The sequence below is a fragment of the Capricornis sumatraensis genome, chromosome 15 (assembly GCF_032405125.1).
Source record: "Capricornis sumatraensis isolate serow.1 chromosome 15, serow.2, whole genome shotgun sequence".
In the NCBI taxonomy this organism is placed as follows: Eukaryota; Metazoa; Chordata; class Mammalia; order Artiodactyla; family Bovidae; genus Capricornis; species Capricornis sumatraensis.
Genome location: NC_091083.1, coordinates 21,147,845 through 21,163,186, shown reverse-complemented (window position 1 = coordinate 21,163,186; position 15,342 = coordinate 21,147,845). Strand labels below are relative to the sequence as shown.

The window sequence follows — 15,342 nt, the reverse complement described above, 5'->3', positions numbered from 1 at the left end:
TCTGAAATAAAAACTATTCTTTTAGATATTGGTTTTTCTTGACTGGTAACCAATCAGCAGAAAAGGTAGAGGAACATGATGGCTATTTGGACCTTTTTCAAAAAATAGTAAATGTTTGATTCCACAGTGTAACACTGCGTTATTTATTAATTTTATTAATTGAGAAGTGAGATAGATTAGTGAGGTTCAAAAGTCTTCCCTTCAAAATACTTACGTGTCAAATTAATCTCTAAAGCGTTGTCCCCTTTTCAACGTTGGACAAATATATACGCCCAGTGGAAAATGTGAGTTTGTTCCATCTCCTCCAAATACAGAATATTTTAGTTCATTTAAATAGTACTTAACTGTCCTAAATCTGCTGCCCTCTGGACCATGTTTGTGTGCAGGAAGTCATTCCCTTTCCTTCCCTGCTTTCAGTGAAAACGGGTGGTGTATATTTGCCACAGATAGTGTATATTTGGAACACAAAACTCAGAAACAGGAATTATCATAAAATTGTGTTGGATCATCTTTCTCGAGCAGGTTCCCCTCTTTGCCAGGGTCTTTGTTTGGTGGTGAGGAGAGACGGCCTTCTGTCCTTGCTCTGCCCCTTGTGGGATCTGTGAAGCTGATGACCACCCACCCCCAGCCCCCTGCCCACGATGTTTCCCCAGGGCTGTTTATGGTTCCCTGCTCTGCTGGTTCGGGGAAGAAGTGGGTTGGTTTTCATTTATATTTAAAAGCAGAGGATAAAAGCCAGCACTCTGGGCCTGAGATGGTGATGATGACAAAGATGGTGGTGATGATGATTGATCACCATCATCATCGTTGTCCTCATCTCAGTTATTTCTAACACTGTGCATTCATGTTTCTTAAGAAAATATGACGGGAGTTCCCTGGTGGTCTAGTGGTTTGGACTCGGCACTTTCACTGCCATGGCCCAGGTTCGATCCCTGGTGGGGGCCACACGATGTGCCCCCCCCCCGCCCAATTAACTCTGAATCCTAAAAAAGAAAAGAAAAAATATGGCAAGACTGGAAGTAATGTAAAATTTTAATTTCTAAGATGTCAGGGGTTATTTAGTAGCAGTGTTGTTTCAGTAGTTTGAAAGCTTTATAAATAATAACCCAGATGTAGTGTGTCTACCATGAAACGCCAGAAATAGCATGTCTGACGCCGGGGCGTTTGCAGGCTTCATGTGATTTCTGTTCACTGGTTTTGCTCAGTCTTTTCACCCAAAGTTGGCTATTTGTGCTGTGTCTGTGATTTGGGACCACAGATAGCTGGATAAGGAAGTAACCCAAATGTGTAGGTCTGTCCTGGGATTTCTTTGGGGCACTGAGCTGCTCAAGGTGCCCCTGGGTGCTCTGCTCAGCTCCCTGCTCTTCTGTGAGACTTTGTCTCTGCATATGTGCTTAGTCGCCCAGTCATGTCCTACTCTTTCCAACCCCATGGACTGTAGCCCACCAGGCTCCTGGGGGATTCTCCAAGCAAGAATACTAGAGTGGGTAGCCTAGCCCTCCTCCAGGGGATCTTCCCGACCTAGGAATCAAACCAGGGTCTCCTGAATTGTAGGTGGATTCTCTACTAGCCGAGCTACCAGCTGAGCGACAAGAGAAGCCCCGTCTCTACATATACATTTAGGGTAAATGCTGCTGAGATAAGAAATGACATGCACACTTTTCACCTCCTGTTCAGACATCAAAATAGCCTTTTAGTTTAGCCAACAGTGGTATTGGTCTTCTTAAACCAACCATAACCTTGCTTATCTGGAATGAAACTATTCCTGTTCAGCAGTAAATAAATTTAACCTTGTTTAATTTGTAAAGTTTATCTTCCCATCTCATATATGAAGTTACTACCAACTCTTTGTTTTTCATCTAAGTGACTGTGGAAGTTTCCACCATTTTAGAGTAAATTTTTTTGTCTTTGTTGATGCTGAAAATTTAATGGTAAGATTTAAAGCTCTGTAGCATGATATAAAGGGCAGCTCTAACTTTCTCTTCATTTTGAATGTGCAAAATATGTCCACAGAGAAAACCTGGAACATATAGAAAAGCTTTTTTTTAAAAAAAGGAAAGACTCAAATGTGTTCCTTTTTATGACTAATATTCCATTGTGTATATGTACCACAGTTTCTTTATCCATTCATCTGTCGATGGACATCTAGGTGCTGCCATGTTCTAGCTATTGTAAATAGTGCTGCAGTGAACAATGGGAAACATGTGTCTTTTTCAATTTTGGCTTCCTCAGGGTATATGCCTAGGAGTGGGATTGCTGGGTCGTATGGTGGTTTTATTCCTAATTTTTAATGGAATCTCCATACCATCTTCCATAGTGGCTGTATCAATTTACTTTCCCACCAGCAATGCAAAAGGGTTCCCTTTTTTCCACACCCTTCTAATGAGGTGGACAAACCTAGAGCCTATTTTACAGAGTGAAGTGAGTCAGAAAGAGAAATATAAATATCGTATACTAACGCATATATATGGAATCTACAAAGATGGTACTGATGAATTTATTTGCAGGCCAGCAGTGGAGATACAGACATAGAGAACAGACTTAGGGACACGGGAGAGGAGAAGAGAGAGTGGGATGTCTGGAGAGAGTAACATGGAAACTTACTTTACCCTATGTAAAATAGATAGCCAATGGGAGTTAGCTGTATGACTCAGGGAACTCAGACAGGGACTCTGTATCAACCTAGAGGGGTGGGATGGGGAGGGAGATGGGAGAGGGGTATGGGAGGGAGGGGACATGGGTGTACCTCGGGCTGATTCTTGTTGATGTTTGACAGAAAACAACATAATTCTGTAAAACAGTTATCTTTCAATTAAAAAAAATAAAGTGGAAAAAAAATGAAAAGAGAACAAGTTCCCATGCTTGCCTTACACAAAAGAAGTACTGGGAACATTTTTTTGTGTAGTTTCTTTTAGTACTTTTAAAAGCTAGATTTACTTAAAACCACCACCAAAGCAATAAAATCCAAACCTGGGTGACATATAATTCTGGTGACACTTGTGTACAAAATTTTTTATCTTCATTTTCATTTAGCATGATATATAGAAGCATTTCCCCAATTATAAATGCATTATGCATTTTATAAACATTTATTATTTGTAATAGCTACAAATTTTTCAGTGTGGTACATTTGCCACCTACTTTATTCAGTCTCTTATTAGTGAACATTTAGATTATTTATTATTTTCTTTTTCCTATTATAAATAATGCAGTAATGAACATCTTTGGGCTTAAAGCCTTGTCTGCATGTGAGATTATCTCACTAGGATAGAGTCCCAAAACTAAATGACTGACTCATAGTTTCAGATTGCAGTCTGAAACTACGTGAGAAAGTAGGTAATACTAATATTTAATGTAACTAGCAAAAGCTACTCGTTGGATGTCTAAATTGAGCAGGTGTAGCTTATTTTAATTCTTTTTAATTACTTTTTCTCTCTTCAGTGACTAGACTTTTTAAAAGAGTTTAATCAGGTAAAAGAAACTCTGGTATATTTAAGGCTTTTTGCAGTTGTGCATGCTTTCTAGTAATAATAATATTGGTGTTTTACTGATATACTTGTGGCCCTTATCAATTTTTTCACTGTGACCTGTCCAAATCTGTGTTTTCTGTTCACAAACTCCCGTGAAGCAGTATGATCCCCGCTTGGATCAGAGGTGGCTGCTGGGTGCTTTGAGGAAGAGGCTGTCAGTGACTCAGACCTCTCACCACTCTGACTCCCAAGAAGCATGATGCAGTGACCATAGTACCCAAGGGTTTCTGAGGGCCTGATGTCGCTGGAACTGTCCCCTTCCCTTCGGTTCGGTAACCACGGCAGAATGACCTTTCAGTGAACGCTCTAGGACATTCTAATTATGGAAGAAAATCAAAGCTAATCACTGCTAGTGTCTTCCTCTTCTCAAAGGGCAGTTCATTGTATCATGCAAACAAGGGACATTTCCTATTTTGAACATAGTCACCAGGGTATGTGGTTGATCATGGATTTCTTGGAATGCTGAGAAAAATGTTGCCTTAAAAATCCATTTTCACCAAACCTGGCAGATTGTGGTAGGAAAAATGTAATAAATGTGGCATTCTCCCCTCTTCTCCGTCACAAGAAACCTACCAGAGGACCTGCTCCTATTCTGCTTGGGGTCGCCACCGTGCTGCCAGTGCAAAGAAGATGCCCAGCACTCTGGCTGCCGCACTCAAGCCTGGCGACACCGAGCAGGCTTGGTGCCTGATCTCTCACCGGGTCTAGAGAGGAGAGGAACAGGACGGGAGCTGAGCCCCTGGTTCTGGCGTACTGATCAAACACTTGTTTACTAGGTTAACAAACCAGGGACCCCGAGTGACCTGCCCCAGTCAAACGTGCCTCTGTTTTCTTCTGCTGTCGCGACAGCTGTTTTAGTGGCAGGCTGGGCTCTTGGCTGCCTGTCCCCCTGTCTCAGCGCCTCGGGTTTTGCGGAGGACTGAGGGCTGTCACATGTGCTGGTGTGTGTGCTTGCACTCACGTGCTGAGAGTCAAGTTGCATCGTTGGCCAGATGGTTGTGCAGGGAGGACTTGCTGCGCCTCAGTGCCGCCGGGACTGGAGCCTGGCGCGCCCAGTGCTGAGCCCTCAGACGGGACCAGAGAGTCCGCACCGCGCTTCTCTCCTGCTGGACGTGGTGCTGACTCAGCTTTAAAAACGAAATGTGATTGTTTCAGTTCGGTGCTAGTGAACCGAGCAGCAGGTGTGTGATGGCAGGGTCGGAGGCGCATTTATTCAGTTGAATCTTCCAGTGTGGCTCTTCTGAATGCACGTCTTGTCCGTCTGGCTGCCTGTTTTCTTTCCCTCTGAAGCTCGACAGACCCGATTAAATACAGAACAGCTCGGCCCTGGCAGTTGCCTCTCAGATTTTAATATTAGTTATGCATCCCATTCCCTTGTGTCTGAGTCAAGTAGGATGCTCAGAGGCCACAGTATTCCCTTCTATATATTTCCCCAGAATTGGCAGGTTGAAGTTACAGATTGAAGAAGGAGGTAAATTCTGGATTTAACTTTCTTCTTAGATTGTAAGATATAGATCAGGTCTATATCTTAGGTGGTAAGATATAGATCAGGTCTATACTGAAGGGTGATGATCTCATTTGCAGAGTGAGTGTGACCTCTTGGGATTGTGGACATGCTCTCGGCTGACATACTGAAACTGAGAGAACAGTCTTCAGAGTCTGTGGAATAGAATTGCTGTAAGAGAGGCAGACTGGTTCCTTTCCTGTCATATATTCCCGTGTTGTTGGCGTCAAGAAGGAGCCAGGTCTTTCTTCCCCTCAGATGGTTCTGGGGCGTTGCACCTCGGTGCCTGCATTCTGGTGTCACTCACCCAACAGGTCTCCTCACATATAGGTTACACTGCATTTGCCCCGAGTTACATCTTCTGTTTACCTGTTTTCCATGTGATATCCTTTTGTAATCTTATTTTCGTTTTTTATTTGGTTTATTTCCTCTCTTTAAAGTGCTTTCAGATAATTCCTGATTTATGTAACCATGATCTCTGCTTTTAGCGCTTTCTGCTGCTGCTGCAAATGTGACCCTCATTTACATGTGCGGTGGTGACTGGGGAATGCTTTGGATTACTTGGTGAGAATTGATCAGAGAATCTCTTGCCACCTCTTGCTTGTGCTGTATTCTTTACGGCATCTGTGAGTTTTTGGTGGTTTTGTGTTTGAAAGTGGAAATACTGTCGGATCTGTTATTTGGGAGATCTCAGTATCCCTGACTTCATTTGTCCAGATGTTATTCAGTCCCACCTGCCTCTAAAATCAGATGTGAGTCTTTTTGTGGACTGAGTGTTCTTGGTGCGCTTATGTTTTATCCCCAGCACCCCCGCATCCCTCTCCTCTCACTCAGCACGCAGTGTGGCTCGATTCACGGCGGCCTCAGCTCTTTGCTGGGTTCCGTGGCACCGCCCTGCCCTCTGCTTCCCTGCCCCCAGGCCTCAGCATTCCTGGGGCCACGGGATTTCCACTCTGTATTCCTTGCATGCAGCGCCTGCATCAAGTTGATTCTGGGTAAATATTTATTGACCGTTGAATAAAGTAATAATTGGAACTCAAGTGTCTCTGCTGACTTTCAGGGTGTCATTTCAGACACTTTCTAGTTGTCTGCAGTAGCCAATTTTACCAATATTGCCCATACTGAATCTAGTTATTTGCCTGATATTAAAATATCAGTGTTCCAAGTGGTGTTTTTCCTGTTTGGTGATAGCTTGATTCAGGCCTCAGGAGAGGCTGGTTGCTAGGAGATTCTTTCTCTTTGAATTAATCTACATGTGAGTTAATGGTTGGTTCTTGCCAGTTTTTCTTTAAAGAAAAAAAAAAAAGAAAAGCTGAGAAGAGCTGCTTCACTTGATCATTCTCTTATGTATTTCCATTATTCACCTTGTTTGTTGATTATTGTTGAGCATTTGGACTTTGTACATGTGGTCTCTGTCCTCAGTGCTGATCGGTGGGGCTGAGGGCCCCACCTAACCTTTCCACGGGGCCCCCGAATCCCATTGGCTTTAAGCAGCACTGTCTCTGATCATCACAGGGTCCAGTAGCCTGTCAGAGTGTCACCATCATCTTTAAGTGATTTGCTCACATGGCCGAGGAGAAGCCAGAATTCAGTCTTGTCATTTTCAGTTGTACGTTTTTATCTTTTTCTCTCCTGGACTTTAAGTACTTCAGCCTGTGCTTATTTTGCCGTCTCTCACCAGCTCTGTAATCCAGGTTCTAGTCGAATCATTTGTTGTGTCTCTTGATACTCACTTTTGATGGATCATTTCCTCTGAGTCATGTCGTTTGGGATGGGAAGCCTGGCTTTGCAGGGGCTCAGAGGCAGACTTCTCCAGAGTGGTTTGCAGTTACTTCTGCTAGCCACACAGGGGTCTCACTGGCATGTGACCAATTTGGTATAAAAGTCTTGTCACAGTGTTCCCTGGACTACATGTGCTGAGTAGAGTGGAACTCCAGAACCATGCTGGAGATTCAGACAGACCAGTTGGGTACCATTCACTGTGAGCATGGGGAGGGGGGACTTGGGAGATGTTTCCCCTTCTGAGGCCCAGCTCCTTTTTCATTTGGGTTTATAGATAACTGTTTTCTAATTCAGTTTTTGTTGCAATTGTATCTCTTTGAGGGTTTCAGACACATGTACAAACATCTGTTCTAACTTGTATCCCCTATACTGGCTTATATTCTATCCTACAGGACATTAAAATGAGCTAACTTCCTAATCAGGACATTATAAGTAAAGAGGATAGAATTGGTTATTGTGCCAGAATAATTGGTGTGAACCAAGACATGTGGTCGCCTTGGTTGAAACCTGAGACCCAGGGCACACAGCCAGACAGCCTTTGCTCTGCCAGAAGACTCCATTTCACTCTTCGGTTAGAGGCTCAAGCCATTTCCCTTGCCTCACTCTCTAGGCTTTTTCATGGATGTCTTGTATTTTATCTCAGATTTCTAGGTGCTTGTAGTGTGAGAGCTTATAGGTTATCTAGTTGCTGTATTGGCAGAACAGTCTCTCTTTAGCCTTAAACATTAGGATCTTTTCTCTCCTTTGATTCATCTTAACAAAGAATATTTGAAAGGGACAATGGAGAGACTGGAGAGAGTTTGCGGGAGGGAAAGAGGAGACAGATACAGGAAGAGAACAAGAGTGAGTAGGAGACTGAGAGATAGGCAGTTTGGAAAGAGGTGGATGGAGAGACAGAGCACATGAGTGGGAGTCAGATGTGTGCACAGACCTAGGCTGGAGGCCCACCATGCACAGGTGTGCCTCTAGGAGAGTGAGAACAGAAAATAACCAAATCTGAGCACGTTAGAATAATTGTAAAGAATAAACATGAAGTTAGCAGGGGTACAAAAGATGGCTTTGGAATCAGTCGAAATTGTGGTAGCAGCAGTTTGCTGCCACAGCAACAGCAGCAGAGTTTATAAATAGGGGTGCTGATGCGGGATGCAGGGATTGGGGCTGGCCCAACAGCAACCAGTGGAGCAAACCAATGGGGTCAGGTTCTGATGAATGGAGCACTAATGAATGGAGATAGTCACTGATCTTCAGGCAGTGGGTCAACAGTGACTAAAAATAAAAGTAAACCAAACTGATTTAAAATTAACAGGCTTTATTTGCTGATTTTTCATTATTGCTTTGCAGATCCTAGTCACACGTAGCAATGTGACTACCTAAAATTGAAATTAGAAGTTTAATATTATGACCATGTCAAATACATTTGTCTAAAGATAGGAAACAGACCTGATGGAGTCATCTGAGGTTAGGTTGGGGTGGTTAGCTGACCACATTTGGTCTTAAAACACTACCAGGTGCTCACAGGGTCCTTGAGTCCTTTGGCGTCTACTCACTGATGCTGTCAAGGCCAAAATGAACAGCTTGTCTCTTGGATGAGTCACTGGAACATGACCAACCTGAGGCCAGGCAGTGCGGAGAAAGTGGGTGGGAGGTGAAAGCTTCTGGTTTTTGCAGCTCATCTTTTATGTCTCCTCATCTATCCTAATTAGACCCAGCACTGTTCAGGCCTTGCTGCACCGTCGTGTTTTTCTTTTTCTGGTTTTCCAGACCGTCAGTCATGGATTATGACTCCCACTTCTCTTAGGCACCATCACAGGGATCCTTATAGCATCAGTGCTAGTTTAAAAGCTGAGACGAACAGGCCTGTGACATCTGTGGAAAGGACAGAAAAAAAACTAAGTTACGTGGCATGGGAGAATATAGTCATTCCTCAGTAACCACTGGGGATTGGTTCCAAACTCCATGGATGCCCAAGTCCCTCATATAAAATGGCATGGATTTGCATATAACCTACCACATCTCCCTATACACCTTAAGTCATCCCTAGGTTATTTATAATCCCTAATGCTATGTGAATTTTATATACAGAGTTGTAAATATGCAGTATGAATGTTATTTAAATAGATGCCCATGTGTGGCAAATGCACTATTTTTGACCAAAGGTTGATTGAACACACAGGTGCAGTTCCCACAGACATGGAAGGCTCACAGCATTGCTGTATTAAATTCTGTCAGTTTCTTTTCAGTTTTAAATAAAGGGATCCTGTCATGCCTTGTACTCAGCCAAAATGTGGACTGAAAGCATTGTAACCAAGTATTTCTGTTTTCACCTGAAAGTCTGGCGATAGACTCATAATGTTCTATTAGTATGAGGTGCTCAGTCATGTCCGACTCTTTGTGATCCTGTGGACTGTAGCCTACCAGGCTCCTCTGTCCATGGGATTTCCCAGGCAAGAATACTGGAGTGGGCTGCCCTTTCCTTCTCCATGGGATCTTCCCAATCTAGGGATTTAATCTGCGTCTCCTGCATTGGATTCTTTACTGCTGAGCCACCTGGAAAGCTTAATAAGTATCACCATCATAAAGAAGCAGTGGGTTGAAGTCAACTCCAGGGACTCAACATCGCCTAAAACTGCCTTTTCTCTCTGAGGCACAGTCACCTCAAAGGGGTCTCTGTGACAGCCATCAGGTGTTGCCTCCAGGGTACAAGGCAGAGTGCCAAAGTAGTGATGGCTGCCAACTGTGGTGCTGGAGAAGACTCCTGAGAGTCCCTTGGACAGCAAGGAGATCAAACCAGTCAATCTTAAGGGAAATCAACCCTGAATACTCATTGGAAGGACTGATGCTGTAGCTGAAGCTCTCGTGTTTTGGTCACCTAATGTGAACAGCCAACTCATTGGAAAAGTCACTGATGCTGGGAAAGATTGAGGGTAGGAGGAGGAAAGGGCATCAGAGGATGAGAAGGCTGGATGGCATCACCAATGCAATGGACTTGAATTTGGGCATGCTTTGGGAGATGGTGAAGGACAGGGAAGCCTGGCATGCTGCAGTCCATAGGGTCACAAAGAGTCAGACATGACTTAGTGGCTGAACAACAAAGAATAATAAAGTGCACAATAAAAGTAATGTACTTGAATCACCCCAAAACCAGCCTCCCCACCTAAATCTGTAGAAAAACTGTCTTCCACAAAGCTGGTCCCTGGTGCCAAAAAGGTTGGGGACCACTGGCTTAGAGCAAGCCCTAGGCTTTAACCTGACACTCTGAATGGATTCTGAAGCCATTTCCCCTGTGTTCTCTCCTGATTGGCAGGTAGATACTTATCTCCTCAGAGGATATGATCCTCAAGTTAAAATGAGCAAAGAGCGACTTCCCTGGTGATCCAGGGGCCAAGACTCTGTGCTCCCAAGGCAGGGGACCTCAGGTTGGATCACTGGTCAGGGAACTAGATCCCACCTGCCACAGCTGAGATCTCAGGCAGCCCAAATAAATACTATATATATATATATATTTTTAAACCATTTATCGTTTATTATTATTATTTTTTTAACTTTACAATATTGTATTGTTTTTGCCATACATCAGCATGAATCTGCCACGGGTGTACATGTGTTCCCCATCCTGAACCCCCCTCCCACCTCCCTCCCCATACCATCCCTCTGGGTCATCCCAGTGCACCAGCCCCAAGCATCCTGTATCCTGCATCGAACCTGGACTGGCGATTCGTTTCTTATATGATATTATACATGTTTCAGTGCCATTCTCCCAAATCATCCCACCCTCTCCCTCTCCCACAGAGTCTAAAAGACTGTTCTCTACATCTGTGTCTCTTTTGCTCTCTCGCATACCGAATTATCGTTACCGTCTTTGTAAATTCCATATATATGCGTTAGTATACTGTATTGGTGTTTTTTCTTTCTGGCTTACTTCACTCTGTATAATAAATAGGCTCCAGTTTCATCCACCTCATTAGAACTGATTCAAATGTATTCTTTTTAATGGCTGAGTAATACTTCATTGTGTATATATACCACAGCTTTCTTCTGCTGTTGGACATCTAGGTTGCTTCCATGTCCTGGCTATTATAAACAGTGCTGGGATGAACATTGGGGTACACATGTCTCTTTCAATTCTGGTTTCCTCGATGTGTATGCCCGGCAGTGGGATTGCTGGGTCATAAGGCAGTTCTGTTTCCAGTTTTTTAAGGAATCTCCACACTGTTCTCCATAGTGGCTGTACTAGTTTGCATTCCCACCAACAGTGTAAAAGGGTTTCCTTTTCTCCACACCCTCTCCTGCATTTATTGGTTGTAGACTTTTGGATCGCAGCCATTCTGACTGGTGTGAAGTGGGCTTTATCCCAGGGATGCAAGGATTCTTCAATATCTGCAAATCAATCAATGTAATACACCACATTAACAAATTGAAAAATAAAAGCCATATGATGATTTCAATAGATACAGAGAAAGCCTTTGACAAATTCAACATCCATTTATGATGAAAACTCTCCAGAAAGCAGGAATAGAAGGAACATACCTCAACATAATAAAAGCTATATATGACAAACCTACAGCAAACATTATCCTCAATGGTGAAAAATTGAAAGCATTTCCCCTAAAGTCAGGGACAAGAACAGGGTGCCCACTCTCAACACTGCTATTCAATATAGTTTTGGAAGTTTTGGCAACAGCAATCAGAGCAGAAAAAGAAATAAAAGGAATCCAAATTGGAAAAGAAGAAGTAAAACTCTCACTGTTTGCAGATGACATGATCCTCTACATAGAAAACCCTAAAGACTCTGCCAGAAAATTACTAGAGCTAATCAATGAATATAGTAAAGTTGCAGGATATAAAATCAACACACAGAAATCCCTTGCATTCCTATACACTAATAATGAGAAAATAGAAAAAGAAATTAAGGAAACAATTCCATTCGCCATTGCAACGAAAAGAATAAAATACTTAGGAATATATCTACCTAAAGAAACTAAAGACCTATATATAGAAAATTATAAAACACTGGTGAAAGAAATCAAAGAGAACACTAATAGATGGAGAAATATACCATGTTCATGGATCAGAAGAATCAATATAGTGAAAATGAGTTTACTACCCAAAGCAATCTGTAGATTCAATGCAATCCCTGTCAAGCTACCAATGGTATTTTTCACAGAGCTAGAACAAATAATTTCACAATTTGTATGGAAAAACAAAAAACCTCGAATAGCCAAAGCAATATAGAGAAAGAAGAATGGAACAGGAGGAATCAACCTGCCTGATTTCAGGCTCTACTACAAAGCCACAGTCATCAAAACAGTATGGTACTGGCACAAAGACAGAAATATAGATCAGTGGAACAAAATAGAAAGCCTAGAGATAAATCCACACACCTATGGACACCTTATCTTTGACAAAGGAGAATATACACTGGATTAAAGACAATCTCTTTAACAAGTGGTGCCGGGAAAACTGGTCAACCACTTGTAAAAGAATGAAACTAGAACACTTTCTGACACCATACACAAAAATAAACTCAAAATGGATTAAAGATCTAAGACCAGAAACTATAAAACTAGAGGAGAACATAGGCAAAACACTCTCTAAATCACAGCAGGATCCTCTATGACCCACCTCCCAGAATACTGGAAATAAATAAAAACAAAAATAAACGGGACCTAATTAAAATTAAAAGCTTCTGCACAACAAAGGAAACTATAAATATATATTTTTTTAATGAAGTGATAGAACACAAAAACACACAAGGAGTCAGGGTCCCCGCCAACGTGAGCCACAGGCACCATGACGGCTCTCCTGATCTGATTCTCTTTCCACCAGCAAGTCACAAACGCCCACCTTCCACCAGGTCATGAGCTGCCACACCTTAATGCAGGTGGCACCTCAGGCTGAGACACAGTCATTCTCTCCCTCAAGGCAGTCTCCAGAGAAAACTCACAAGCACAGACACTGAGGCTGCCCTGAGCCCAGGGCCCTGGATGCCCCGAACAACAACAACATGTGACCATCCTTGTTTTTTCTTTCCTTTTATCTTTGACTGGATTAGCTGTTAAAGCTAAGGATAAGATACCTTCTGTTTTTTGTTGGTGTTGATTAGATTTCTTAGCAAATTTATTGAAATAATGGAACTCAGACGTTTTCACTGTGATGTTGGAAGCTGATTTGAAGACCATTCTGACTTTCCATTAATTTTGATCTTCTCTCTTCCCTTCTGTAACTTTATTCTTTTGTTTTGCTTAACCATTCTTTCCATATGGAATTTTTTTTTAATTGAAAAAACTCCCCTGTGATGGGATTCTGATTGTTTATACTGGGCAAGTCTGTAGCCCTTGGAGACTGTTCTAAGGCAGGATTACAAAGGCAGATGCCAGCAGGGGAGGAACTGAGGAATGGCCCCAAGGAGTGGGTGGTGGGGCAGAGGGTGAGGACTGGGCACTGGGCTCTTAGGTCCTGCCAGTTGCTACCATTGGGGGGGGGGGGCGGGCCTGGTGTTGCTAAAAGATCTGATTTCTCAAGAGAAGCTGGAAATAAATTTTTTTCCCTTTGTGATATGTGTTTGAAATACGGAAATTATACATGGGTTCAAATTTATTAAAAAAGAAAGAAGATGAATGAATCAGACAAAACACATCTGTGGCTCCGATTATGCCCACAGATGGGCAATGTGAGCTTTTGCTCTAAAGGATTAATTTTGCCTTTTCAGAAAATAACCATCTTAATTAAGCAGAGTGTGTAGATACCAATTTGGCTGAGATATCCTATTTTAATCACATTTAAGAAGGAAATACCACTTGCTTAACTGTGGATTTAGATGAGTCCGTTTTAGCACGTACCTCTCCTTAATTATGTGTTAGGACGTTGTCCTGCTATTTTGTAGTTACACTGGGTGCAGAACAGACTTTTAAAAAGAAAATGGAGTTTTCAGTTAATAGATCTCCAGCCAGGTGTCTAAGTTTTATGTATGAGTTTCTCAAGTTTCTAAATAGTTAAGTGTTCGAAGTTGAACCTGGAAGAATCTATTAACACAGTAATTGTTGGTTTCTTCCAGAATCCTTGAATGTCTTAGTGATCTGAGGTTTAAAAAATTGAAAATCTTGATGCCCTTTAGTTATCAGATGGGTTTTCATATATCTTCTTTTTCTTTCTTTAAAGATTTGAACATGGAATTCAATCCCTCAGACCATCCTCGGGCCAGCACGATATTCCTCAGTAAATCTCAAACAGACGGTAGGTTCTTTCTTTCTTTTCTTTTTTTTTTTTAAAGACTTATGCTGGTAACTAGCCTGTCTTGATTTTCCAGTCACTGTGATTCTCAGGATAAAGATAGAATCCTAAGTGGTCATCCTTAGTGACCACTAAGAATGTTTGGGTGGTTACCCTTTGGGGTTTCTTTATAGTAAGTCATATTTTTAGAATTTACTATTTGAAGCAACTGTCCTCATTTTGCCAATCAGTTGGGATAGTTCAAGGCAGTTTCTACCCTGAGAATCAGAAACTTTCATTTAAAAATTTATTATTTGCATAAATTCTCTAAAGATCAGAAGTATTAGATAGTATGTAAAAAGAAATCATAATCCAACTCTAAATACAAACACCATTATCTCAGTTGTGTCATTTGAGAGCCAGATTGAACCTGTACACTAGGGTTAGATGTTTTCCTTCTGTCATGCTTGTGTTAAGCTGTTTGTTCTGTGGCGTGGAATTTCTTCTGGGGGATTTCCCCCTCTTTTCAGCCCTTGACTTATGTCGCTGTTCCCTGGCTCTTGGCTGCAAAGGAGAGATAAAACACACAATACAGTGAACATAGCCTGTTCCTGCAGAAAAGAGCAGTGGAGGAATCTGTTAAATCATGTTGCAGGGACAGTGCTGAGGTCCTGGGGCTTCTAGCCGTGACTCTTGTCAAATTGCTAAGGTCTCATTTTGAGAAGATCCTAAGTTGACTAGAAAAGTAATCAAACATATTTAAGAGAGTTCATTTTAAGAACTGATAACTCCTCACTTATGGCTAGGTGACAACTTTGATGTAGCATAATGCTGATATAATATTGGTGATCTTGATTTAAGCAGGCCAGTGATGAGATCTGAGAGAATTTGGTGCCTTTTTTTTTTAAAGTGTATAAGAAGAAATCACTGTAGGCATCAAATCCTTGTGATTTAAGTTTTGAATGTTTTGGGTGGAAACTAAGCAGGACATTTTTTTCTTCATCTGGTGAAGTGGGAGCCCATGGAGAAGGGAGGTTATTGCCAAGCAGGAAAGTGGTAGTGGGGTGAAGGTTTTGGACAATGAAAAATGAGAGTCAAAAGCAAGTCTTTGCACTTAATATAGTACTATGAAAACAAGTCACACGAATCTGGCACACTTTCAGATTTGGTTCTCACTTCCTGTGAATTCGGGGCACAGACCAACGTCAGTCAGAAGCTTTTTACCTATATTCACGTGGAATGGCACTAGAGACTCTTAAGTGGATGATACGTGGCTTGGTTGTCACAGGGAGATGGATGGCAGGGTCCTTTGACCTC

At 42.1% G+C, this 15,342-nt stretch overlaps 1 protein-coding gene across 3 annotated transcripts in view; it reads left to right on the top strand.

Moving 5' to 3' along the window:
* CCNY (cyclin Y) overlaps window positions 1-15,342 on the top strand; it is a 111,808-nt gene that overhangs the window by 57,738 nt on the left and 38,728 nt on the right. The window contains exon 2 of one of the 3 annotated variants that reach the window (XM_068987916.1): window positions 13,975-14,049. The exons of 1 other annotated variant lie outside the window; for it this stretch is intronic. In XM_068987916.1, coding sequence (XP_068844017.1) covers window positions 13,975-14,049 — 75 coding nt within the window. Of the gene's footprint in view, window positions 1-13,974; window positions 14,050-15,342 lie in introns of those variants that run through there. One more of the 3 variants, XM_068987918.1, reaches the window with a different exon arrangement.